The 26,863-nt window shown below is 39.4% G+C and overlaps 1 protein-coding gene across 1 annotated transcript; it reads left to right on the top strand.

Annotated features, from left to right (window-relative positions):
• The first annotated feature begins 394 nt into the window (after positions 1 to 394).
• On the top strand, positions 395 to 25,490 carry LOC107386557 (transcriptional regulator ATRX). The gene is made up of 34 exons (XM_054730619.2): positions 395 to 542; positions 3,585 to 3,691; positions 3,775 to 3,830; positions 7,471 to 7,499; positions 7,648 to 7,769; positions 8,537 to 8,653; positions 9,013 to 9,122; positions 10,523 to 10,590; positions 10,677 to 12,400; positions 12,590 to 12,647; positions 17,621 to 17,772; positions 17,874 to 18,041; positions 18,119 to 18,215; positions 18,482 to 18,572; positions 18,666 to 18,848; positions 18,974 to 19,118; positions 19,222 to 19,331; positions 19,431 to 19,571; positions 19,651 to 19,828; positions 19,911 to 20,048; positions 21,952 to 22,127; positions 22,198 to 22,437; positions 22,529 to 22,590; positions 22,862 to 22,947; positions 23,020 to 23,176; positions 23,263 to 23,357; positions 23,436 to 23,541; positions 23,626 to 23,803; positions 23,927 to 24,118; positions 24,202 to 24,345; positions 24,434 to 24,505; positions 24,597 to 24,692; positions 24,784 to 24,912; positions 24,991 to 25,490. Exons 1-34 carry the CDS (start codon positions 529 to 531, stop codon positions 25,084 to 25,086), a joined length of 5,637 nt encoding a protein of 1,878 aa, XP_054586594.2. The 5' UTR covers positions 395 to 528; the 3' UTR covers positions 25,087 to 25,490.
• Positions 25,491 to 26,863: the final 1,373 nt, after the last annotated feature.

Below are 26,863 nucleotides of genomic sequence, written 5' to 3'. Positions count from 1 at the left end.
CTACTTTATTGTCCCCAGCAATTTTTAAGCCCCACTCAAGTGTATGGTTATTGTCCCCAGCAATTCTGACAACAAACTGACGCCCTTGTATCTAAGATCTCTTAAATGTATCAATAATAACAGCTATGAAGATATGTATAGACTTTTTTGTAGACTTCCTGGAACTGTGTAGTGGTCCCTTGCATTGTTTTTGTGGGGGTTTTTTTTGTTTGTTTTTTGTCCTCCCCCTTTTCACTGACTGTTCGATTGTCATCTGAATACATTGGCATGTTCACCTTATTTGTAATGTAAATATGCTTTTCTGCAATTAAAGAAGAAGAAGAAGAAGAAGAAGAAGAAGAAGAAGAGTGGATCCTTCCTCCGGACAGCAGGGGGCGACACTTTAAGCGCTTGAGGAAATTCAAGAATCAATTTTAACCCTTTTGCTCTGCTCTGCTAAGGGCTAATTAGCGTCGTTTTGTCGTAATATTTTTGAAATGTGAGCGTTTAAAACAATAAATTACGTAGAATACCCTCTGGCTTTGCAACATGGCTGCACTAAGGTAAAAAATTTAAATTTTAAATGCGAGTTTCTCACGACATTAGTGAGTAACACGAACAAACGAAAGATTAGCCAATTGCTATCTGAATAAGCTAACAGCTAAGCTAAATGCGGGAACACACAAAATAACAGCGGGGACTAGGAGGTTTATTAAGTATATACTATTAACGGAAACTTTATTTGTTGTGGTGTATTAAGGTATTCATTAAGCCTGTGTAGGGTTGCCAACTCCCTCAAAAATAAATAAGGGACACCTCGCGGGCAGGGCCGGCCGCTCCAGGCCACCCTTCCCAGCGTGGTGATTTTTTTTGCTCTTTTTTTGTGTGTGTGAAAGGATTATTTTTTTTACTATTTGACTTGAAGTTGGTTTAAGAAGATGCATATTCTTTGTGATATGAAAACATGGGAAACAAATGATCATTTAGCCATTTATTTATGGCGTGAAATTACAAAATTATTATAAGTAACAAAGGTAGTTTTCTTAAACAGAAAACTGTTATGCTCAACTTTTTGTGCAAAATGACAAAAAAAAAGTAGGTCTCTTTCTTAAACGGTAGCCTGTTATGCTTTACTTTTTAGAATATAAATAGCTCTCTTTAAAACAACTCTGTTCTGCTTAACTTAAAATTGTATAAATTAATAGAAAACAACAGAAAGAGCAACGCTGTAACTGCACATTGAGTGCAATTAGGAAAGTGCAAACAGAAAGTCTGTGGAGAAGCTGTAAACATATTTGTGCCTCAAAGGCCTTGACTGTAGCCTGCGGTTGAACTAAAAAAAAAAGTCCAAACTCATGAACTCAAAAGCTCAATGCTACATTATGTGAAAACAGACTACTTTCTCCATTTGTATTTCTTTTGAGATCTTGCTGCATTTAGGAGTTGTTTGTCTTTCAGTACTGCAGAGTAAAACTCTGAGCAAGACATGTCACAATTTAGAGTGACAATGAGCTCACATTTAATTATTTCAGTAGAACATTTGTTCCGCACATCAGTCCACTTATTCTTCATGAGAGAGAAAATCCTCTCTGCCAATCCAGTGGAAGATGGGATGCTGAGTACAAATGATACAACAGGCTGGATGTTGGAGAGGTCAGCTGCCTGAAGAATTTCTATACACTTCTCAGCTGTTCCCTTGGACTGCAACTTTTCCTTCTCCTGAGGTCCTTTGGTGAGGTGCTCCAGAAGGCTGGTTGCAGTGACACACTCGTCATAAAGCTCATCCATAGAGATGTTTAACCTGCCAATGGAGATAAGAAGTAAACCTGGGTTATAAGCACCACATAGAAAACTTACAGTGGTAAATAAATGGAAAACATTTATTGTATATTTATTGCATTGTATAGCTTTTATACAATACAATAGTTCACTTTATTTATTATGTATTTATCCATCCTTTTAGTTTAAAATTATCCAAACAACATATAAACCAAGACAAGGCTACATCAAAACTAAACACCCAAGTTGAAAAAAAAAATAGAAAAACGAATGACAAAACAGACAACAAAAATAATAAAAATAATAGTAAACAAGCCCCAACACAGTGGTTTTTTTTCTTCATATAAATACCTTCACTTTAACCAGAGGGTTTAAAAAAAGCAATGTTTACTTACCATATCTGCTTCTGCCCGTGGCCTTGTGGACGACAAACGGATCGAGGGTTCGCCGTGCTTTCACGTCCTTTATGTTTTTCATGTGGCTACTACTAGAAGCATGTTGCTTGAGGTCAGTCAGTCCACCATGCCCTATGGAAAAACTGCGCCGGTACACGGTGCAGTGCGCTTTATAGGCGTTATCGCGCAGTAATTCCAGCCAGGAATTTTCCTTTTCCCATTCCTCCCTGTATTTTTAAAGCCTTTTTTCTTCTTTCTCGGAGGGGTACTGTCGTCCGAGACTTGTACAGCAGTGTCGGCGTTATTTTCCCTGTTGGCCGTGCTGTTTGCTGTCGTCTGTTTTCTTCCGGTATCTTCTCCCCTAGCGACCATTCCTCGACCAATGAAATAAGCGGTAATCTGTATCGTCATATTCGTGTGTAAGCATGCGATCAGTTCATTGGTCACAGAGCAGGCGAAGGGCTGGCTTTCAAACAAAGCGTTAATTCCGGTAATAGACTACAGACTAATTTTGATCCATACTATATTACGGGACAAAGTGCGTCCCTTTTGAGTTCAATACGGGACGTGCACTTTTGTTTCTAAATACGGGACGATTCCGTTTTTCAAGGGACGGTTGGCAACCTTAAGCCTGTGGGTGTTTTTCCGGTCAGTCAGCCAAACGTACTAGTACTACAACAGTACTACCAGTCACCGGTACTATTGAACATAGGGCAATTTTTAGGTGTGTCTTTGGGTATTTTTACATGAACACCATTAATCTATCAGTGATTAGTTTTTCAGAATGTAGAGGAGTATGTACACGTTTGTTTTGTCCTCAGTGAAGTCTAGAGTTTTTCAGACACCAGAAAACCTTTTTCTGTTTTCATGGTGTCCTATGAAATGTATTCATGCTGTTTCACAGCTCTCGACTACGTGGGTTCCTTGTTTCATTCTGGCTTTTCTTACAGTAACATTTGAACTATAATCAATATTTTAGGTTGTTTGGTGATTTACTGTGTTATAGTCAATCAAACATAAAGTGTCAGGAACCAGCATGCTTATGTATAATTTGCAGTATTAGCAAACTAGAGCTGAAATTGACAGTAAGCAATAGAAAAAATGATTTGTATGAAGACAACAATTATTTTTTTCTGAAGGAGCTCTACAACTGTAACATGATTCAGGTTTTGATCATAATTTGCTTAGGGTGGGCAAAATATGTCAAATTTGTATGTGTTATTTGCCCCCGATATAGATAAGATATGGATAAGCTGTATTGCTTGATACAACTGGATTTTTAGGTGAAGAAAACGTTTTGAAGTGATGCTTTGAGTCTATACTGACAAAAGTTCCACCACTAAGATCACCTGGAAGTTATTTTTGTTTTATAATGTTTAAACAACATTAATCAAAAGTATAAACCTGCTGTCTTTTGTTCTTTGGCTGTAGCACCTCGACAAGCAAGCTGAATGTTTTGGTCAACAGGCTGCACGAGTACTTGGCTCATTCCAACACCAAAGATGGCAATGAAACGCCAACATCAGAAAACGCGAATGGTATATCTATTTACAAATCAAATTAAGATCATGCAAATGATTCGGATCATGTGTTTTATTTCTCTGCAATCTTCTGTTTACAGGTCAGACAAATAGGAGCCGCCGTGTTGGGAACTCAATGGGTCATACTGTCTCTGAGGTAATTTCACATTGAGAACACTTTTCAGTGGTTCTGATGTTAAAAACATTGAAAAGAGAACAATAGTCCACAATCTTTTATAGAGGCCGACCGATATGTTTTTTTTAAGGCCAATACTGATTTTTAAAGAATTTAGTTGCAGATGGCCAATAACTAAAGCCGATTATTAAGGCCGATATATATACACTTTAGCAGCACATTGATTCAGAAAGACAACTGAACACTCACTGTGTGCAATGTAAATTAAATAAGTCAATAAATCTCTTAAAAATTTTTGAATTTCAAAATAAAACTTACTCAAAACATTAAAAAAAATCAGTGTGTTGGTGTCCTTCGGATCCTTTCTTCAGTCTTGTAATGAAGAAGAAGAAGAAAAGATCTTTTCTTTAGCGCCTCAAGATAAAAATCCCAAAACCAAGAAGGTAAAATATAATTTTTTTTTTTTAGAAAATTATTAAAATATTTTTAAAATGAGTGAAAAATAGACAACTGTGATTAAAAAATGTAAAGAAAGAGGGAGTGAATAGGAAAGAGGGAAATCAGTGAATCCTGAGGAAGGTGGAATAGGTAGGGAGAGCAGAATAAGGAGAGGGTGATGAAGGTCACACCAAAGCCTGCTTGAACAGGTGAGTTTTCAGCTGCTTTTTAAAGGAGTCCACTGATCTCAGGCTCAGGGGGAGAGAGTTCCAGAGTCTGGGGGCCACAGCAGCAAATGATCTTTGGTCTTTAGCCTGGTGCTGCACAACCAGTAGGCTTTGATCACTGGACCTCAGGGACCTGCTGGGGGTGTAGGGACTGAGAAGATCACCAGTGTAAGATGGTGCTTGTCCATGTAAGGCCCTATAGACCAGAACTAGGATCTTGAAATGAATCCTGAAGTTGACTGGCAGCCAGTGAAGCTGGAGGAGAAGCGGGGTGATGTGGGTGTGTTTGGAGGACTTGGTCAGAAGCGGAGCACAGGTATTCTGAACCACCTGTAGACGGTTCAGGGAGGTTCTGCTCAGACACGTGAAAAGAGAGTTGCAGTATAAGTGTGAGGAGATGAAGGTGTGGATAACTGTCTCAAGTTCAAAGCGGGACAGAATGGGACTCAGCTTAGCAATGTTCCTGAGATGGAAGTGTGGCAGTTGGCCACACAGGTGCCTAATTCAAAAAGTTTTTTTAAATTGGCTTTTAAAAATAATTTCGGCCAATTTAGAAAGAATTGAATATATAGGACATGTACCATCCCTTGGGACCTCTTAGCCAGAAGCAATGGCTGATTAAAAAAAAAAAAGTGAAGAGTAGGGCTGCTTAATTAATTGAATCATATCAACATAATTTGAATCATATCACAATCACGGTCTGGGTTTTGAACTATTATAAAAACAAAACAAGCTGATCATTTGCTCCCCCCTTGCGGTTAACTTCCACACTGCTCTGAGTTGCAAATGGAGCTTCCCTCTCACACAGCGTTGCCAACTTAGCAACCTTGTTGCTATTTCTAACAACTTTTCAGATCCCCTTCTTGACTTTTTATTTCCCAAAAGCACCTGGCAACATTTCTGAGGACCCGTAGATAATTTCTCTTTTACTTCGTCGTTGATATTCCCCGCAGGTTAGCAAAACACCCAGCCAATGCTCCGGACATTAAGAAAGGGAATGATGTGTGCATGTGCAGCATGATCACATTACATTGATTGACCAATCATACATTTTTCTTGGCGGATGTCACAGCTGTTTTACAAGTTCATTAACTCATTAACAGCCAGCGTTTCACAGTTTTTTTAAGAGTGACAGAATGTTGCGGGCTAGGATGATGTCGATGCCAAAACTACCGAAATCAAAGAGGAGACTCATCTCTTACATCAGGAAGAATCCGCGCGTTTCGAGCGTTACCCGTTCTTTCATAATCCTTGTCGAATTGTGATCGGCAGAAGCTTTTCCGGTTCGCGCCTCACATTTTTTTTACAGTAGCGGCCCAAAACGATCTCCTAACACATGGATTTTCTGCTTCCTGATCACTTGACGTGTGACGTATGCTGATGAAGATCTGGGATGTTTGTTCTCGTGGTGCGGGGGCTCGTTCCAACGCCCACACAGTAAAAAAAATGCAAATGACGACTTTAAGTCATCATTGGCAGTTAATGAGTTAAATTCAAGACATCTGAAGTGGGTGTTTTTTTTATCAGGGCTACAAACTCTCATGACTATGAGACAGTCTTCATGTGCTCTCACACCACACCTCCAATTTATCAGGCTAATAAATAATGATGCTTTTCCTATGACACCGCTAGACTGCGCTAGATGGTTATTATACAGCAGGTTGTGGAAGTTCACTACAACATAGAAGTTTATATATTTCTATTTATTTTTACAATACAAACATTTGCACTGTATTTCTCTTTAGTTGTCATTTGCAGTATTTGTTTATTGAATTGGGTATACATTGGGTAGGCATAAATAAGTGAAACTTTTACTTGTTCGGTCATAAACTATGAGTAAGTGTGTTGGCTCTTTTACACGAAATCAGGAGTTGTGTTTGTGATTATCTTGTTTCTTGTTTACATTTAGTTTTCTTCTGATTTTGCCCTGTGCAACGTTATAAATAAAACCAACGTTAATTAAAGATCGTCAGACATCGTCTCAAATAACTGAGATCTCTATTTCAATGAAAATAATTGTGATAATCCATTTTGTCATATTTGAGCAGCCCTAACGCAGAGCAGAGTTTTAACCTGAAAAGAGATCAATAATGACAGATTTAGGAACTTTTTTTAAAGTTTAGTTTAATTTTATTTTTAGAGGGACAATGCATATTAATGGACATGTATATGTTTGTACATATGTATATATGCAAGAATATAGCCAAGGCTAATAAAATAAAAACAATTTACAATGATCCAAAAACTACAATAAAATAAGATAAAACAAACAGCTTTATGTAAAATTAGCAGCAAGGATAAATAATTCCATATTACACTATGCATTACAAAAATAGTTGCTTTTGTTTACCCAAGGATTAAAATTTAAAGTTAAAACTAGCTGCACAAGTAAAAAAAATTTCACATGTACACATAAAGTATAAAGTATAGGCATAGATAAAACTATAATTGCTGTACATCAGTTAGTACAGTTTTATTTTTAGATGCTTTTAAATGCCAAAATGCATTTCTACAGCACTATTGGACACTTATTTATACAAAAATAAGTCGATTTAGGGGTGACTTGCTCTTTAACACAAATGCAATAATTTAGATCTAATGCAGATATTACAGAGAGATGTAGTACAAACTAAATGCAACTTGGAAAAAGCAATAAATGCTGCTGTGGGAAGAAATCTGTTTTCTATATTCTCTGTGAAGTGCTTCCACATTTTATCCATCTCTTTTGCTCTCTTCTGTCTTATCACAACCACCCCCCATCCTTCTCCAGAGTTGTTTTTAACTGGTGGGTGGTGTTGAGTCTTTGCTAACAATAATAGATGCCTTCTCTGTAGTTATCTGTGGAAGGTGGAGTTGATTTTTTTTCTTCGTCTGCTGTGTTTTTTTTTTCCATTTACTTTTATTGCATTGTGATGAAGTCCTTTTCCTGAACCACTTCTGTAGAAATGTGTCAGTTTGGCTTTGACAAATAAACCATGAAACTGTTTTGTTTACAGACTGGTGTGGACGCCAGATACTCAAGGAGGTGAGTTCACTTGTGCTAATTTATGAAAAGGCAACTTTTCAGCCACAGTGATTTTCAGATGTTTGTTTTATGAGTAAGTTTTCCTGTTTTGTGGTTTATGTTGCAAATTTGTGAGAATCACATTCTCCCTGTTTCACTGATGTTATAGGAAACCGTTGGTCGTCATAAAGCACTCCGGACTGGATGAATCTGGAGACTCAAATGCAAGCGAGGACTTGAGTATACCATTCACTTCAAATGGTCACGTTGATGTCACCAGATTACCAAAAGGCAAGTTTGCTGCCACATAGCAATAACTGCATTTAGTCTTTTTACCTCCAGCATTAACTGTGTGTTAAAAACTGGAACTTGTTACCAACTGAGTTGAAGAACTGGTCTCTATTAACTGAATTCACTTCAAAGGTTCTCGTGGCTGAGAAAAGAACAAATTGTATCCACCTGTAGTTATTAGTTAATGAGAGGGATACAGACCGTAGATTAGTGAAGTATGTGTTAGATTTTATTTTCTTATGTTGCTTTTTTAATATATTTCTCATTTTTTACTGTTGGATTAACTTTTATGATAAATTTTGTGTTTTTAATATTGTGTAGGGTAAGTTTTTGCATAAATTTGATGGTTTTAGTTTAGGACATCTCCTACTTTAACCTTTGTTTTTATGTAGTCTTAATATTGTTTTTAGTACTGTATAAGACTGTTTTTATTATTAATTCATTTTTTGAATGTTGTTTATTATTGTTTAGGAAAACCCAACCAGGGACAGGAGTTGTAAATTAGCGCTAGCTATAATCTCTGAATGTGTCGCGTTAGCTACATCCTGTACTATGATGGACAGCAATGTCCCTGTCAAATAAAATGGAATGAATGAACAAAATATATTCTGATTGACACATCTGTCATTATAAATGCTGACTTTATTAGGATGTGCAAAGACTTTAGGCCAATGCTCATCTCTTACTTATGCACACTCATTTGATTTTTTTTTTAGTTAAATATAAAAAAATAAATAAAAATTTGAATTGTGTTTTTGTTTGCACAGGGACAGCGCTGGTCCGACCTGAACCAGTGGACAGTGGACGAGATGATTTCAGAGGTCCTGAGTTTCGCAGTAGAAAATCCAACGTTCTGCAGAGAGAGTTCTCAAGAAAACGTGGAGGTCGGTCAATACTACAAAACAAGTTGTTTTTATATTTACTAACAGAGTTCTCCAACAAACACTAGAAATGTTAACAGTTCTCAAAAAGTTGTAGCAGATGTGTCATACCTCTCTTACCCATCCATTGCTCTATCTATAAAACACCCCGGAAGTGTAAAAAAAAAAAAAAAAAGAAGCTGTTTTTAAGACTTGGATTTCAGACTAATTTCAGTTTGCTTATCATTGTGTGAAATAACTCACCCTAGTTCGGTGCTCCTCATTCTGTGGTGGATTAAAATAAATCTGACAACCGGATAAACGGTCCAGCTGACCATATTCCCAACAGTGCTGTTGCTAATGATGGAGTTGTTGTTTCCCAGGAGGGCAACCTGTGGGAATTGTGTGTTGCACTGCGTGTGGTCGACAAGTTAATCACTTCCGGAGAGATTCCCTTTATCAACACCCAGTTCTGAAAGTACTTATTTGCAAGGTGAGTCTTCAATACTTAATTAATGAAACAAATGTAAATGGAAGTGCTAAAATGTCAAATTTAAATGGTTTTGGGTTTATATGATTGGTTGAACACAATACAATGATCAATACTACCCCTTTTTTTGGAGAGCAAATAATAACCTAGCACATTTCTGCCTTAATTCTGTTTTTATCCATCTTCAACAGATGTGTACTGGCTTTATTTTAGGTGGTCTGTTCATTCAAACCACCAAGACCTCTAGTTTAAACGTTACCACCCTCTAATTGTCGTTGTCTTTTCATTCTTGTCACTCCTAACATTTGATTACTCCGTCATCGTTTCTGGTTTGAGATGACTCCTTAGAACAGCTTATGAAATACATTTGATTAATGCTTTTTCACTAATACTGCGGTGAATGAAGTGTTGTGTAATTTGCACACACATCTTATGTAAATGCCAGAGAGAGCTATGCACAAATGTTTCCCAGTCAACTCCCTAGGTTTCAGTCATAGTCCCTTCTTCAGGCTTGAGACAACAGCTGAAGTTGTTGGTCTGTGAGGTTGTATAATGCCATTGATGGAAAACTCTGGAAGGGAAGGTGGATGAAAAGTTATATCAGTGCCAGCAGGCCATCTGTCTGCAGGACATGTTCACTGAAGATGTAAATGTTTCTCCTCTCATTACAATCAGAATTAAAAGTTTGTTAATCAAATCCAGGATGGTTTTCTCACTTTTATAAATTTCTAATAAAATCCTACAAAATTTACCAAGAACTAAAAACTTATGTTAGTTTTTTCTCTTACTTTGTGAATCATCGTGGCTAATTTCAGCTCTAATAGGCAACAGGAAAAGAAACAAAAGTTTTAAATGAGAAACAAACAAACAGTTACACAGTGTAGTTATAAAGTAACAGCCTAGACTTAGTCTGTTGAGTATTAGTCCTGACCTGCATGGTAATGGGTTTGGTCAAAGCGTCTTCCTCACTCTTTTAAATTCAGTGTACCTCAGCGCTAAATCACAACATGGAGCTCCACCACTAAAGATGGCACCAGTGCACATACCTATTTTCTTTTCCTGTCTGTCATCATATGCCTCCTGTTTGCTTTAATCAATGTTGCATTCATGCACAGTGCTGCTAATATTAAGTTCATGGGTCATGGTGGAGAAACAGCACTTCCTAGAGCGTGTAGCATTGGTATTCAACAAAGGCATCTTTCAAATTTCACATCTAAAACCAATGACAAAGGTAATCCAAGAAGCCAAACATAATATTCAGAATTATATGTCAAAGCTTTTGTTTATTAAGTCAATGGTGCAGAGTAATCTGTTGAAGACATTAACTTAATTATTAGTTCTGCTTCAACATTCTCATGCTTTTTATGCTCAGCTTGTCTAACCTGAAATTTTTTTCTCATTAGACTTGCTACAATTATTACTCAAGTGATGACATCAGCAAGGATGGAGATGGAATGGACGAACAGTGCCGGTACGATTTGTTGCATAAAATATTTAAACAGCAACTTAGGTACTTCTGAACATATTGTAAGCTAAAGTTGATGTTTCCATTTGCAGGTGGTGTGCTGAAGGGGGTAACCTCATATGTTGCGACTATTGTAGCAACGCTTTCTGTAAGAAATGCATTCTGAGAAATCTGGGAAGGAAGGAGCTGTCTGGCATCTTGGAGAGCAAGTGGTACTGCTACGTGTGCAGTCCAGAGCCTCTGTTTGACCTGGTGATGGCTTGCAATGCCGTCTTAGAAAATATAGACAATCTGTGCTCTCAGCAGCGTAAGAAGAACAGAGTAGAGCCAGACAAATCTGAACTGTACATATCGCCACTCTCGCCACAGAACATTCCTTTGGATAAATGGGACCACAGCGGTATGGATGGAAATGTGGTCTTCAACTACAATACACTGCAAGTTTCCAAGGGCATCACCAAAAAGGCCAAACATCTAGTGGACTCAACAAACACCTTAAATCAAGCATTTTTAAAATTTATTCAGAATGTGACAAACAAACAAAAGCCTAGAGTTCGTATGCTGTTTCTGAACTCTTTTTTGGCTGTTACTAAAGGCTTACGAAAGTCTCTCACAGCACTGGAGGAGAGCCTCAAGGAAGAATTTAGTGACTTGGATGTGTTAGGTAGTTGGGACAAGATACTTAGCAGTGGTCTTGATACTGTTCCTACAGATGGGGAGACTGAGCTGGATATTTCTGAGGAAAGATGCTTGCGTGGCTTGCAGAAACTGGCATCTGAGCATGTTGACGATAATGACTCTGATGGGGCAGCTCCAAACGCCCACTCTGGGAAGAAATTGGGTGCAGATTCACAAGAAGCTAGATGTAGAGAACAGAGAACGTCTGTAAGTCAAGGAGATGTGGTGAAAAAACTTGTCGTACAGCTTACACCTGTGTCCATGGAGGAGTCATCTTCTGAATCCCCGAAGTTGGAGGATTTCCAGAAGAAGGAAAGTAAAGCAAAGGGAAAACTGTTGTTGGATGAAGAAGCTCTCGCTGTGAGCCCGAATGCTGAAAGTAAGATGAGCAGTGACCTGTCCAATGCTCATCTCCCAGAGGAGGAACAAGGCAATAGGCGATCTCCTCGTGTGAAGACGACTCCTTTGCGCAGACAAAGCGATGTCAAGACCAAAACGTGTCTGTCAGCAGCAGACAGTGACAGCGACTCTGACCCCGAAGGAACGGCGGGCACTGCACCTGCCGCCAACGATGAAGAGCAAAATCTGAGCAGAGAAAGGGACGATTCTGATTCAGATGAAGTCCCCGCTGCGCTGCTTGTACGAGCAAATATGACTCAAAGTTCAGATGAAGAGGAAGATGGTCATGCATCACCGAGCAAAGTGGCCAAAAAATGTCTGTTTTGGCTCACCAAGAATAGCCCAATGTCGCCGGAGAAGATGCGGCAGAAACGTAAGATGCGGGATCGCGCCTCAGAGTCAGAATCGAGCTGCAGAGTTATCAGCGTCGAACAGGAAAGCGAGACAGATTCTTCCAGCGATGAGCAGGACTCTCAGAAAAAAATTCAGCACCTAAGTACAGTGAGATCAATAGGGAAGCCCCAGCTTGTCAAAAGAGAAGAGAAAAGTGGCGCTAGAAAGCAGAGAAGACTACAATCCAGCAATTCCAAAGCACAGCAGGAAGCAAGTGATTCATCATCTCTGCTGAGTGAAGATGAGCAAGATGATGACTCTGAGAGTGATGGAAGTGTTCAGAAGATGAAGCCGATCACAGAAAATGTTTCTTCTTTAGGAGTAGCAGCATTCCACCAGTCATCAGGTTTGTCTTTCAGTAGGTTTTCTTAATGGGTATTAGAGAGCAGTCTCTATTGACTTTGTGTACATGGCTGAAATGAAAGTAAATTAGAAAATATTGTTTAGATAAGTTAATTAAAACTAAAAATGCTATGTTTGCACACAGAGAAATATACTAATTAGATCAATAACAAGTATGTATTTCTTTTTGTAGGAGATGATGAACAGTCCAGGCCCTCATGGGCAGCAGAAGATGATGATCCGGAAAATAGGTACAGTTCAAAAAGCCCGGATGTTGAGTTTGTAGAACACCGTACGTGTGAAAGAAAAACTGCACCTTCCAGTCATAGTTTCTGTGAAAAATCTGGCAGTCCGCAAGTTATTAGAGCTCAGCTCCAGCCTATTAGGGAAAGGCCTAAACGTAGCTGCACAGCCCAAGAAATCAAATACACGTTCTAGTAATTACACTGAGAGGATTGTGGTCCACACGATGGTTCAGTCAGACTCGCTCACAGCAGCCTTGGGACTGAAAAGCAAAGTGTCCAGCTTGGTTTTGTTCTGTTTAGTGTTCAGTTGTGTTATAAATGCTTGAGTTTAAAATAATAATCACTACCATTTATTATTAGTGATTATCTTGTCTATACCCTTGGCTAATGCTAAATTTATATTCTTTGTTGACCTCTTTGATCTGGAACATTAAAAAGTGAATGAAGGTTGTTCTGCTCTACTAATTTATTTCTGTTAGTGCAACACACAGTTGTTTCCAGTGACAGTATTCTAACATTTACAGAAAGTGTTTTGGTTCTGTTTTCTGAAGAATGCACATTTAACTGTTTACCACCCTAGAGCAAAAACGTAGGCAAGTGAAGTATTCTTATCTCTAGGTGAAGTATAAAGTTTGAAATCTGCCTGCAAAAGTTTTAACAAATACATTGTTTTCACACAAGGACAAGCCTTTATGCTTCGTGTCTTTTTAATATTTGTGTTGTGGCGTGACAAAATATATTTTTCCACATTTGAAATGAGACAGTTAAGGGTTGTTTTGGCTCTTTTTGTGTACCTTTGGATTTGTTCAGGTTTAGGTTTATTTTAAAATTATTTAGGGCTGCAGGAGGAGCTGACGCATCATAACTTTTGTTTCTGGTTTGAGATTTATTCTAATAAATGTTAAAATAAATTGATTTGATGCTGCAGAAACACAAAATATAAATAAATTTGTAAACTGAAATGAATTTCTTAAGTTTTGAACATCTGCAACAATACGTTTTAAGTGGTAAATCATGCTAGGTTAGGGTAACCCTAACCCTTGGTCCCCATGATGAAATGTGTGTGTCATCACAGCAACAAGAACATGTCGAGTCATTTGTAGCACTGGTTTAAGTTAAAGTGCATTTACAAGCAGAGATGATTGGTTATTTCACTGACTGATGACCTTTGTATATAAATATATAAATGTGTATTATTTGAAGCATTAACTTGTGAATGCACCAATCAGCCATATAATTATGATCACACACTTAATATTGTTTTGTTCTTCTTCATGCTGCCAAAGTACATCTGATGGTACCGGGGTGTGTGTGGTACCAGGACGTTAGCAGTAGATGCTTTGGGCCCAGTTGGTTTATTGGGGTGATGGGGCTTCCTACAGATCCCATCAGAACCTTTTGCAAGTGGACTTTTTTGGAGATATAAAGCCGCAAACATCTTGGGACTGTTTTGTTTTTTGTGCCTTTCTAAGAATTTCTTTGTGCAGCCCATTACTGTTTTTCTGGGAGACGGTGCTGCTTTAGGTAAAGAGTATACAGCAACCGTCGTGGGGTGGGGGGGTGGGGCTCCTTTCACACAATGCTTTCAACCTGAGATGCCTTTGGAAGGAGAAATTTAGGATGATCTGAGGCCTAACCAGAACCCCTCTTGGACAGGAACAGCTGTAGTCATGGAGCCAAGTTGGTGAGTAGGTGTGATGTGGGGGGGGGGGGAGGTTCCTGCAACACCCAGTTTTAACTGGAGCTGCTGTTACTGGCTGGGGCCCAGTTCTGTTGCGCTAACTTGATATACATAAGTAGATGTCGTTGCAGGACATGGCCAGCAGGATAAATTTATGCAGAAATGACCAGAGGACTTTAGATTTCAGATTTTAGTTTTTGTACATGTATGAGTATCTGTGAATAGCAGTTGTCCTTTGTGTGTATACATACCTGTGCTTTTACTTTCTATTTATCTATTTCTAAAGCTGCTACAAGAAATGTCCATTTAAATTTAGATGTATTACTTAAAAGAATAGACCCATTTTTGGTGCCATATTGTTGAACCATGGTGTGAAAGGGGCTTCACTTTGCATTCTGTCGTATTATAGTGAAGGAAATGTGATTATTGATGCTCAGAGTTAAATCCAATTTAATCTGTTGGATTATTGTTTTCTTTCTTCCTTGTCGGGCAGTTTTCTGTCTTTGCCTGGGAAATATTTTGTTCATATCTTCTCTGATAAAGTGGATGTCCAGTTATGGGTCCACAGCTTCTGTTTAAAGGATCCTTCATCAAAATGATTTGCACACTTTTTATTTTATTGCATTCATGAGGTCAACGTTTGTGTTTTTGTATTTAACACATGGTTCACGGGATCCGTATAACTGGTTTCTGCTCCATTTTCTACAGAATATGCATCACTGCTGACCATTTAAATTGTGGAGACAATTTTTTCATTGCAAAATCTGTGGTCTTAAACCGTGTTTAATGACCTTCTCACAGATAAACAATTATTCCAGATTAGTGCTGTCAAATATTCAGACAGGGTTCTACTTCCTTTGCAGTCTTACTTATAGTATTTTAGAGTAATAGCATTCAGACAACAAGTATTCAAAATTATACTTCCTGCAAACAAAAAAATCTACCTAAACAGGAAAACATGTTCCTCAAACTGATGAAAATGATCAGGAAATTTTGAGCCTGGAATTCTAAAATGGAAAATGCTTATGATGGAGAAAGGTGTGACACACAACCTTTGAAATGCAAGCAACCAAATTTACGTAATGCCTTTAATGACATCCGTCTACTTTTCTCTGTTTTTCTCCCATGTGGGAATTTCTGTCAGGACAACAATGAAAACAGGGCTGTTACCCCGGCTTTCCACAGGAGCCGTCAGCAGCACGTTACTGCAGCAGCACGTCATAGCTGCTGATAGGAACCGCTGTGGTCAACAGAACCTTTTCCACTGGAGCCGTCAGCAGCGCGAGTCGGCCCCGTCTCAGGAGCAGCATGTCGCGGCCTTTACGCGCCGGTTCTATTTTCTACGCGCGACGCCTCTGAAACGGGTCAAGTTCGACATTTTTGGGGAAGGAAAGACAGGAAATCGGACGCGGAAACGGAGCGAAGCTCCCGAGATTTTCAGAATAAAGAAACGTACTGCCTTCTGGTTACTTTACTTAAAGAGCAAGTCACCCCCAAATAAACTTTTTTTTGCTGATAAACTAAATAAACGAGTGTCTAATTGTGCTGCAGACACGTGTAGTCAATAATTTGGCACCTCAGTGCATCTTTGTTAAAATTTAAATATTCTGCCTAAAACTGGCAGTGTTGTGCCGTTGTCAGGTAAAAACTTTGCACTGTATTTGAATTTAAATCTGCCACCGCTATTGGCTAAGAGGTATGCTATGATGTAAACTGGTACATTATGATGTCACAATGCTGTTGTGAGTCTGTGTGTGTGTGTATTTGTTAGCGGCTCCACCCTCTCGGTCTGCCAGGCAACAGCATTTGTTGCATTTTTCAAACATGAAGTGAGAGTGGAGTTAGACTCTGGTAGGGGTTGACTTGCTCTTTAAAAAAAATTACGGCCCCGTGAGAAGTTATCACCTAGCTAGCGGTCACCTTTGTTTTTCAGGTCCGTATTGGCGATTATAAAACGGACAGAACATAAAACACAAACCTTTTGGAGCCATGTTGTAGTTTTCTCCTGCTTGTTGTTGTGTTTACTGACGAAGTCACTGGTGTGACTTCGTGCTCGGTCGGTGACAGCTGCCCCCCTGCTGCTTCGCGTCTCGTGGGAAGGGCCAAGCAGCAGCTTACGCGAGCAAGACGTGCTGCTGACGGCTCCTGTGGAAAGGAGTCTGTGTTATGTCTGTGTTTCTCAGTGTTAGTATGTTGTAGTACTAGTCTGTAGTAGTAGTAGTAGCAGTAGTGGTGGTGCAAATTAAATGGTCAGCAGAAATGTAAAAGTTATATTGTAGCATAAAATGTTCTTTTTAGCCTAAATCCAAGAAGGGCTTTCCAGAATCACAGATTGTGATTATCAGTAGTAATTATGCCAAAGTCAGACGTGTTTTTGTTCGCTTAAAAGAAAAAGTCTTGGTTAGTGTTGCATCTTATTTGTTTAGATGAATGAAATGAGTCAAACCGTGATGGTGCTCCTCATTAATCCTTTTCTTTTCTCTGCTGTACTGTAATACTTGTTAATATTACAATAAACTCACACCTGAGCTGTTGAGTCAAACAGCTAAGTTCTCCAAACTGTCAGGATCACAGGTGTTTGTGATGGACGCGGTAAATAAACTCTCATCTGAGCCCATGTCACAACGTACTGTTTGATTCTTAGTTTTTATGACTATTTGCTGGTTCTTGTACATTTTTTCCTTATTTTGCATATTATAATGGTCTTACACACAATTAGAATTATACCCTTTTTACTTTTGCTATATACTACAAAAGTATCATGTTTTTTACTGAATGGGGAATTTTTGTCCATTTAATTTTGAGTAATTTAAATGTAAACCTCTGTATTTTACTTTTGGGGCTATTTTGTTTTACTTTGCTAGTCCAGTGACTTTTTTGCCTTCTGTTTTAGAAGTCAGAGTGCATTTTCATTTGAAACAAGTCAACCTAAAACAAGCAAATAAAAAAAGTCAAACCCAAGAACCAACTATGGTAGATGAGAAGAATATGTACTTGTTTTTATTTTATTTTTTTAAATAAATATTTACTCATTTGTTGTAATAAAAATGTGTTGGGCTCATTTTTATTCTTTATGCTCTTATTTTGGTAATATGACACCTTGATTGGATAGTTTATCACCTAATCAGGAGCGACAAATTAAATTATTTTCCTGTTAGCAGCTCTTGGAACGAAGGCGCCAGCGAATCTATATTTTGTCATTTTTCTGTCTTAAAGTAGAACAATATCTAGCTGAAAATGTTACCAAACCCCAAAGCATGAACCTCTGGTGCCTTTTCCTTTCTTTTACTTTTGAAAGAATCGCTAAGAAAATGCTGTTGGCCAGCATTAAAGCCAACTACTCCTCGGATGATATTTCTTCGGGTGAAGAAACTCCTGTGGATGAATCTGAGTCAGATGACAACAATGAGGAGAAAAAAGGCACAGAGGATGCTGGAACCAATCTAAATGGTGAGTCGTTTCATTTTGATACCTCATAGTTTCAGAGAATATCCTTAACGGAGTCTGGATTGTGAAGGGGGAGGAAATGAAAGGGTACAACTCTGCTGCAGGAGAAGATGAGGCATCGGAGTCCTCTGACAGCACGTCTGATAAACCAAAGTCCAGACACCACCTCCTCCGCCACAAACTTGCGTTGGATGAGGGGAGGAGTGAAAGGGCTGAGAGTGATGCAGAAAAGCAGGAGAGCAAAGGAAGAGCCAAGAGGAAACGACTGAGCTGTGAGTGAACGTCGCAAAGCAAAATACCTGAAGAGGGAACACAAACTCTGCAATATGTCCTTTTGTGCTTTGACAAGCTGGTGAGAGTGGTGCAAACGGCTGTTCCGACAGTGAGGATGAGGTGAGCGAGGAGTTGAGCCAGTCTGAAGTGGAATCTGATGAAGATCTCCAGAGGTGAAGAGTCGTTTTTCTTTACTGAACAGATGAAAGTGAGAGTTAGTACAATTTATACATGCTCAGCAGTAAGGTGTAACTTATTAAAACAGGTTGACTTGGTTTAGTTTTCCATAGATTTGGAAATTTTGTAATAACACTCGTTAATCCCTGTCATGCTGAGCAAATTAGAGCAGGAAATTCTCACCTTCAGATCTACCTTTGCAGTGTTTTAATTATTCTGACCATGGCGACCGTAATTTCTCTCCCATCTGTTTTCACACCAGATCAAAGACGAACAAAAAGGAGGAAGCTTACGGTGTCAAACCCAAGAATGAAGTGCAGTGCATTTGGCTGTCTGACTCCAGCAGTGAAAAGGTAGATATGTTATTTATCATTTGTCTGAAACCTGAGATACTTCTGTGTGGGCTTGTCTTTTGATTGTTCAGAGATTGTTCTGTAAAATTTCAGCAAAGCGAGGAAGAGACCGTAGAGGTGGACAGTAAAAGCAACACACCCAAAGGACGCAAGAAAATTCGTAGAATTATTGACGATGTGAACCTGTGTTTGGAGAGCCAGGAGGCTCTCAGAGAAGAGGAGGAGAGACGGAAGCGTCTCGCTAGCAGAGAGCAGCAGATGGAGGATAGGAGAGAGGTACGTCTGCATAAACTTCGCTCATCTTTCCATAAAACTTTCTCTTAATAAACATGATTTCAGAGCTTTGTGATTTAGGTGAGAAGATAACCGAACGACTGACTGTCCATCTTTATTTTCTGCAGATAATTGTAGTGGAGGATGAACTGTCCCAAGTGTCATGTCCCATCACTACCAAGCTGGTCCTGGATCAGGATGAAGAGACCAAGACACCACTTGTTCAGGTGCACAGGAATCTGGTCACAAGACTGAAGCCTCACCAGGTGGATGGTGAGCCGATTCATCGTTAACTGGTTACGTTAGTTATAGTTGTGGGCTTTACTACATTGCTGTAAAAATGTGATGCTTGAAGGATCTTGCTTCTGTTTTATAGGAGTCCAGTTTATTTGGGACAGCTGTTGTGAGTCAGTGAAGAAGGCCAACTCTTCTCCTGGATCAGGGTGTATTCTGGCACACTGCATGGGTCTGGGAAAGACACTGCAGGTGAGTGTTTCACACAGGTAAACATTTAAGTGTTTGCTTTTAAAGTACCCTGTAATGTTGCTAGTTGCACAAAAATCACAAAATGCTTAAATCTTATAGGTTGTAGCGTTCCTTCACACGGTGCTGCTCTCATCACACCTGAAGTTCAGAACAGCCTTGGTTGTGTGTCCACTTAACACCATCCTCAACTGGGTCAGCGAGTTCCAGAAATGGCAAGATGACATGGAAGATAAGGTCAAGGTGAATAAACAAAGCTGAATATATGAAAAGTTTAAGGGTTGTTTATATGTTGTAGTTTCAACACAAAAATATGTTCCAGGTTACAGAAATGGCCACAATCAAGTCTCCTTTAGAACGAGTCAGAGCTCTGCTGAAGTGGCAGAGAGATGGTGGTGTCATGATCATGGGGTACGAGATGTACCGCATGATGTCTCAAGGTAATAAAACCAACAGTGAAGACATCAGGAGCGAGCTGAGGAGAACGTTGGTGGATCCAGGTTCAGAAAACTATTTTAAGTTACTAAATTTATTTCAGACGTGTGCCATTTCTTTGTTCAATAATGCGTTTTTCCTTCTTAGGTCCAGACTTTGTGGTTTGTGACGAAGGGCACATCCTTCGCAACGAGTCCTCCAGAATCTCTATAGCTATGAGTGCAATCAAGACCCAGAGAAGAGTGGTGCTGACGGGCACACCGCTTCAGAACAACCTTGATGAGTGTAGGTCGTTCCTACAGATACTAGTCACACTGGCTTTAAGTTTTCAGAACAGAATAATACACAAACTCTTTTATTCCACTGAATGAAAGGCACCACTTTACAATATTTAGCTCACTATTTAGCAGGAAACCAGTCTTTCTCTTTGTTGAAGCAGATATTCCGAGTGTTTTCTCAGAAGCCACCATCTAGAGGTGGAAAAATGTATTGCATGATTAAGCCCCTCTACTTACTACTACGTGGTTGAATTCTCCTGTGTGGGAATATATTAGACATATTCCCACACAGGAGACTTCAACTGCTTCCTAGGTGGAAATGGAGCTGTAGTGATAAATATAGATTTATATCTATATTTCAAATGTGGCGTAAATTTAGCTTATTTATAATCTTATATTAATTAATCGGGGCACCACCAGTTTTTGGAACTGGCCCATTGGATTTAATATCTATATCTTCGCAATGTAATCAGTCTCAGAGTTAACACCACATTTTAATCCAAAGGATGAATTCTTGACAGAATGTGCCGATTATTCCCGAGAATTGCTAGACAATGATCAGGCGTTATTTACATTTTGTGAATTTATTACAACATCATTTAATACATTGACAAAAGGACCAAACACAGCTTATAGTTTCATGCATGGAATTAAGAAAATTGTTACCCCAAAGCTTTATGGCAGTGATAGGAAATAACTGATCTGTAATAAATGTGGAAATTCGGTGACATCAGGAATATAGGAAAATGGGAAATAATTTCTAAAGGGGGACAAAGTGAAATGTTCATGTGGGTTTAGGTGAAATGGGTGTGTGTGTGTGTGTGTGTTGGTATAGGTGCAGGAGGGGGGGTGTTCATGTGAGTGGATGCAAATGAGAGTTGGTGTGTGTGTGGATGCGAATAAGGATTCGTTGCGGCAGAAGAAGAAAGGGGGTCTTGAGAGCTAAACGTGAATGTGGGATCGAAATAAACAAGCCATAAAAGAAATGGACTAATATGAATTCACTAATCGGGCTTAGCACAAAAGTCAGCCAGATGAGATGCTTCGCAGACCTGCTTTCCGTCGCCGGAAGGGTGGCCAGCGGCTCCAACAGCCTTGGGTTCCTGGCTCGTGGCCTTTTTGGATTAAATTATGCTGGCTCCCTGGTCGGTCAACGTCGGTCGTGGAAAGGGGAGGATGTGGTAATCCTCGATCGTGGCTTAACTTTTCGGTTCCTTCACCTCTGCGGCCTCGAAACGTGGAATTCAGATCGCGGGCCCAAATTATCCCAAACGGAGCTCTTTAAAATCTTTAAAAATCATCTAAAAACTCACCTTTTCATCCAGGCGTTCCCTCCCTAAATGTTTCAAAAAGATGGCTTTGTTCGGGTTCACACCTTCACTTTGTTTATACTCATGATTTTATTTTCTACGTTTAACACTGCTATTGTTTTTCTGATGTTTTTATTGGTTAGTGGTATTTGCCCTGATCTTCATCATGTTATACAGCGCTTTGTGATTTATATCTGTGAAAGGCGCTCTATAAATAAACTTTTACTTACTTACTATCAATGGTGCAAAACAAATGGAGTCAGTGGTGGAGTCAGGAAATAAGACTCCAGATCCCACCATGTTCGAACACTCTGTGGCAGAAGACTTGTTGGTACTGATCCAAGTATTTCTGTTTTTCTTTGCCCTGAGTACAGCGTGCAGGGCATTCATTCTTACCAGAGACTGCTGCAAATGTACTGAATAAACGAGTGAACCCCATCTTTAAAATGGGACATCACAGTTTTTACAATAAAAATTTTAATCTCCCCCTTTTATTGTTAGTCCAGCTTTAGGAAAACTTAAAAATCTAGAGGAAAGTGCATTTGAATGTAAAATGAATTGACAAACTCAAACTGGAGGCCATGTTTTTTGTTTCTGCAGACCACTGCATGGTCAGTTTCATCAAGAAGAATCTGTTGGGCTCTCTGAACGAGTTCAGAAACCGCTTCATTAACCCCATAAAGAACGGACAGTGTGCGGACTCCACCTCGAAAGACGTCAGGATCATGAAGAAGCGAGCGCATGTGCTTCATCAGATGTTGGAGGGATGTGTGCAGGTAATTACAGCTAGTTGAGATGTTTGTGCTTCAATTTGCAGTTTTATGGAACTGTTAATGTTTCTTCTAGAGAAAAGATTATTCAGAGTTGGCCCAGTTTCTGCCTCCCAAACACGAGTATGTGCTGGCAGTGAGGATCACCCCCCTCCAGTATAAACTGTACCGCTCCTACCTCGACCATATCTCCGGTGAGGGTGCGGTGACCGACAGACCACAGCAGAGGCACGGCGCCCACTTCTTCAAGGACGTTCAGGTCCTCGGTCGCATTTGGAATCATCCCTGGTCCCTTCAGCTAAGCAAAGGAAACAAGGTTGAAAAAAAAAAATTTTTTTCATAAAATGTTGATTTATTGATTTAACGTGCTGATTAATACTCATCTGTTTTCACTGAAACATTTAAAGAAGAAGAATGCAGCTGGAATGGCAGCTCAGGCTATAAATGGAGAGACCATCGTGCTTGAGAGGTAACTTATCATTTATTCTTAATTCAGTGAAAGTACTCAGACTTTCCTTGTGCCAAAAAATTTAATTTTTTAGAGGAAAAAGGAAATAAGCTAGGTTTATTCATACACTTGTGCTACAAAATGAAGACATTTTTTATTGCAATAATAGACTAAATATAATCTGACTTTTTAAAACATAAACAAACATCAGTCACTTCTGGATCATTTCTATTTACCGACTTCTCAGGCCTGTACTAGGTTTCTATTCATCTGTATTACGTTTATGCTGCAGCGGACAGAGAGTGAACGAGGGGAAAGCGGTGGAGAACAGCAGCATGGTGGCTATCGACGCTCCCAAAGACCTCCCGGTGGTGGAAGGTACTACAGGATGTCACTCCGTTTCAATCTGTAACACTTGAACCTGTGTCACTGGTTCTTTTTTCTCTGTAGGAGAGAAATTAGGCTTCAGCTCGAGGCCTCAGATTTCAGATGCGCCCTGGTTCAGAAACTTACTGACTGATGATGAAGCCAGAATCCTGGAGCATTCTGGGAAGATGGTTCTTTTGTTTGAGATCCTCCAAATAGTAGCAGACCTGGATGAAAAAGTGTATGTCTTATTTCATGACGCAAAGGATATTTTTTAAGTTTGTAATCAGACTTCACATACATCCTAATCCCAGTTTACATCCTTAGGCTTGTATTCAGTCAGTCTTTGACCACGTTGGACCTAATTGAGTACTTCCTTAAGGCTTCTCATGAAGCCAGAAAGCCAACATCGTCACATAAAGGTAAAATTCTCTTCAGTGGCATGACTTTTATTTTTGTGCCATTCCTGTTTTGATTGTTGTGTTCTCTTGCTTTAACAGCCGACTGCTGGATCAAAAACATAGATTATTACCGCCTAGACGGCTCCACCAGCGCTTCAACAAGGAAGAAATGGTCTGATGAGTTCAATAATCCCGCCAATGCCCGGTAGGTGCTAGACTGGAGTAAAGCAGGAAAGAGCGTTAGACAAAGTCACCATAAAGCTTCTCTTCTTGTTTGACTTGATTTCAGTGGAAGATTATTTCTGATCTCAACGAAAGCTGGATCTCTTGGCATCAACCTGGTGGCTGCTAACAGGGTGGTCCTCTTTGATGCATCGTGGAATCCCTCGTATGACATCCAGAGCATTTACAGAGTGTATCGCTTCGGTCAGCTCAAACAAGTGTTTGTGTACCGCTTCTTGGCTCAGGTAAACACTTCAGTTTACTGTGCACTTATTTAGTTTGTGTTGTTTTTTAAACCTATAGATGGTTTAATCTTGTCTTTACAGGATAGACATTATACGTGTTAGATTTTAATTCTTCTTCTCCAGGGCACCATGGAGGAGAAGATCTATGACCGGCAGGTGACCAAACAGTCTCTCTCCTTCAGAGTGGTAGATCAGCAGCAGATTGAGAGACACTTCACTCTTAATGAGCTGAACGAACTCTACTCATTTGAGCCAGACCTGCTCGATGACCCAAACTCCAAAAAAAGCAAGAGACCCACCCCGATTCTACCAAAGGTGACAGTCTTTCCAGGTTCGCCACAGCGATGGGTGGAAACTCTGCAGCACAGCATCTGAGTTTGCGTGTCTTCTTTTCTCAGGACAGCGTCCTGGCACGACTGCTGCAAACTTGTAAAGACCAAATAGTTTCGTACCACGAACACGAATCTCTGCTGGACCATAAAGAAGAGGAGGAGCTCAGCGAGGCAGAGCGCAAAGCTGCGTGGGCCGAGTATGAAGCTGAGGTGAAGACTTTCATAGTGTTAAACGTGAGGAGAGCATTGTTTCTTTTCTGCTCTCTGTAATTAAAATGTGATGCTTTTTCCCTACCAGTCAAACTCCACCAGCCTCTCCAGCAGCTCCAACCAGGACTCACTGAGTGGGAAGACCAATGAGGAGCTGATGGTAAAATAAATAAATAAACATAATTTGTAGTCTAATAATTGCTGCTGATTCTGTTTGGATCTTCTAAAACATTGCACGCAATTGTTTGCAGGCACTGCTCAACAGAAGCAGATCAACTGTAGCAACAGCCTTCCAGCTGCTGCAGAAGATGAGGTCTGCCTCTATCGAGGAATATAAGCAGCAACTGGTGATGTTTACTATAAATCCTCCCAGAATAACCCCCAAAAGTAGGAAGCTGTGTAAGTCGTCAGAGTTACCGTTGTTTTTTTTCCCCACAGCAACTGCAGTACCCCCTCTTGCCTGAGGACACGTTGCTGATTAAAGCTGTGACTTGGAAACAGTTTGATGATAAGAAGCGGGACGTCACACAAGCCTTTTATCGAGACGCTCTTTCTCAGCAACAATCAGTGAGTCTCTTTTTAGATGTGTGTCTACACGCATGTACAAATGACCTCCTCTCACATCTATGCTGTGTCCCCCCATAGCTGACGCTCAAAATCCAGGCCATACTCAACAGTCGAAGAAACTTTGAGATGCAAGTGAACCAGCCAGGAGACGTCAGCAGGAACTCTGTGCCTTAATAAAGAAAGATTTGTCATATTTAGTTTGATGTTATTATAAATATTTGATTTATAATCTGCACTAAAATCACCACTGAAAAGTCTCACATTCTGATACTTAACACTATTTGCTTTGAATGTTTTGTGGTTAGTTAACATTTGTGTTTTTCTTTAAGGAGTTAACATTCCAGTGGATTTAGTTCTTACATGCTGTGTTTTGGTGGCGAGTTCTTTTCTGCTGACAAATCAAAATGAGTATTTTCTCATAAAGATGTGTTTTTTAGTCCAACAGATACAAAAGGTAGTCAAGAAAGAAAATGTCTGTTTACAACATATTTATTATCAAGAAAAACTTGGCAATTCACGAAAATGTGAAGTGTTCATAGTGATACAGAATTTAATAAACATTACTTTTTGAAGAAAAAGTTTTTTTTACTTGAACGGGGAGTTGTCTCCAAAAAGTAGAAAAGTAATCAGAGTAAAGCACAAGTGGATCAGTGAGAGCTGTAAAAAATACACTCGAGCAGCTTAGGCAGGAATAACCGAACGGGCACTACTGGTAACATACAGTCAGCTGATTTGGTTGTTCCTCTCAGGAGAATGTGTGGATTTTCTGTCATAAAATCACATTTATACTCGAGCACCATAAAATAAATATGACTAAAAAGCAGATTGGGACCTTTAAGAAACTTAAGACAATGTTTGTGTTATGATCTGAAAAACAAAGGTGTTGGCCTGAACCAGTGTAAACATTAAACGACAAACTAAACAGTCAAGGAGAAAAGTATTTGGCTTCTGAAAAACATTTCCCAGTTCTTACAAATTTGTATACATTTATATAGAAATAATTGCACAAAGAACTAGATTTAAGTTATGATTAACAATGTACAACTTTAAATTATAATTTGCAAAATAAAACAAAATCAGTCCAGTGACCTTCAGAGTCTGGAGTTTCTGCAGATCGGAGTCTTGACATAATCTGGTCAACACGGTGCTCAGATTTAAATCAGGGTTGGTTGGTGTTATGGAAATTTTATGATTATTATTTCTTGATCATTGATCCCCCCCAGGTTGATTCTTTTTTATATTTCATTAGATTACAATCTTCTGCAACAGCTCTTCTACTGTAATTTTTCCTGTTACTTATAGGTGATGTAAATCACTTTGTGTTTATTTTCAATTTTCTTTACACCGATTATGGTTTATTTTTGTTAGTTTGTTTAGTCTTTTGTTTTGTTGTTTTATGCACACTGTGCTGCACGACTGTCCCCTGCTGATGTAAACTGGCAATTGCAAGTTCCTTGGGATGGGTATTTTTCACATGTTGTGTGAGGTCCAACTTTTGCTTCGGGTTAGTGCAGTGCTTGCCGGTATCGGACCCTTTTTGTTAATGTTTTGTTTCTGGTGAGCCATGAGTTGCCTCAAGCCTCAAGCGGAGGGAAGGCTGATAACGATTACCTCACATTATTACACTGCCTGGATGGAAATACTTTAAATATTGGATGATAAGGATTTTTGCTGAAAACAATTCAAAATCGATAGTGATCTCCCAGAATTTTCTTGTGCTTTTTTGCCACAGGTCATGAAACCAGGAAATTGGGTTTTGATGAAGGTGCTGAAGCAAAACAAATGGGGCAGTCAGAGGTCCATTCGAAGTACTCATCACTCCCACTGCTGTGAAGATTGCTGAGAGACCATCTTGGATTCATCTATCGCACTGCAAGCTTATCAACGTCAACCGCTACTAGGGCGGCATTGAAGTCCAGCTTCACAGGTGTGTTGGCAACAATAGGTGTTC

The sequence above is a fragment of the Nothobranchius furzeri genome, chromosome 10, assembly GCF_043380555.1.
Source record: "Nothobranchius furzeri strain GRZ-AD chromosome 10, NfurGRZ-RIMD1, whole genome shotgun sequence".
Taxonomy (NCBI): domain Eukaryota; kingdom Metazoa; phylum Chordata; class Actinopteri; order Cyprinodontiformes; family Nothobranchiidae; genus Nothobranchius; species Nothobranchius furzeri.
The sequence above is the reverse complement of the archived record's forward strand: the minus strand, read 5'-3'. Positions and strand labels throughout refer to the sequence as shown.

Bases quoted from the DNA above. Each gene is read 5' to 3' on its own strand.
- LOC107386557 (XM_054730619.2), top strand. The intron at 7,770-8,536 runs GCAAGTTTGCTG...TTGTTTGCACAG, and splicing joins TGTCACCAGATTACCAAAAG to GGACAGCGCTGGTCCGACCT. The intron at 22,591-22,861 runs GTAACTTATCAT...TTTATGCTGCAG, and splicing joins GAGACCATCGTGCTTGAGAG to CGGACAGAGAGTGAACGAGG.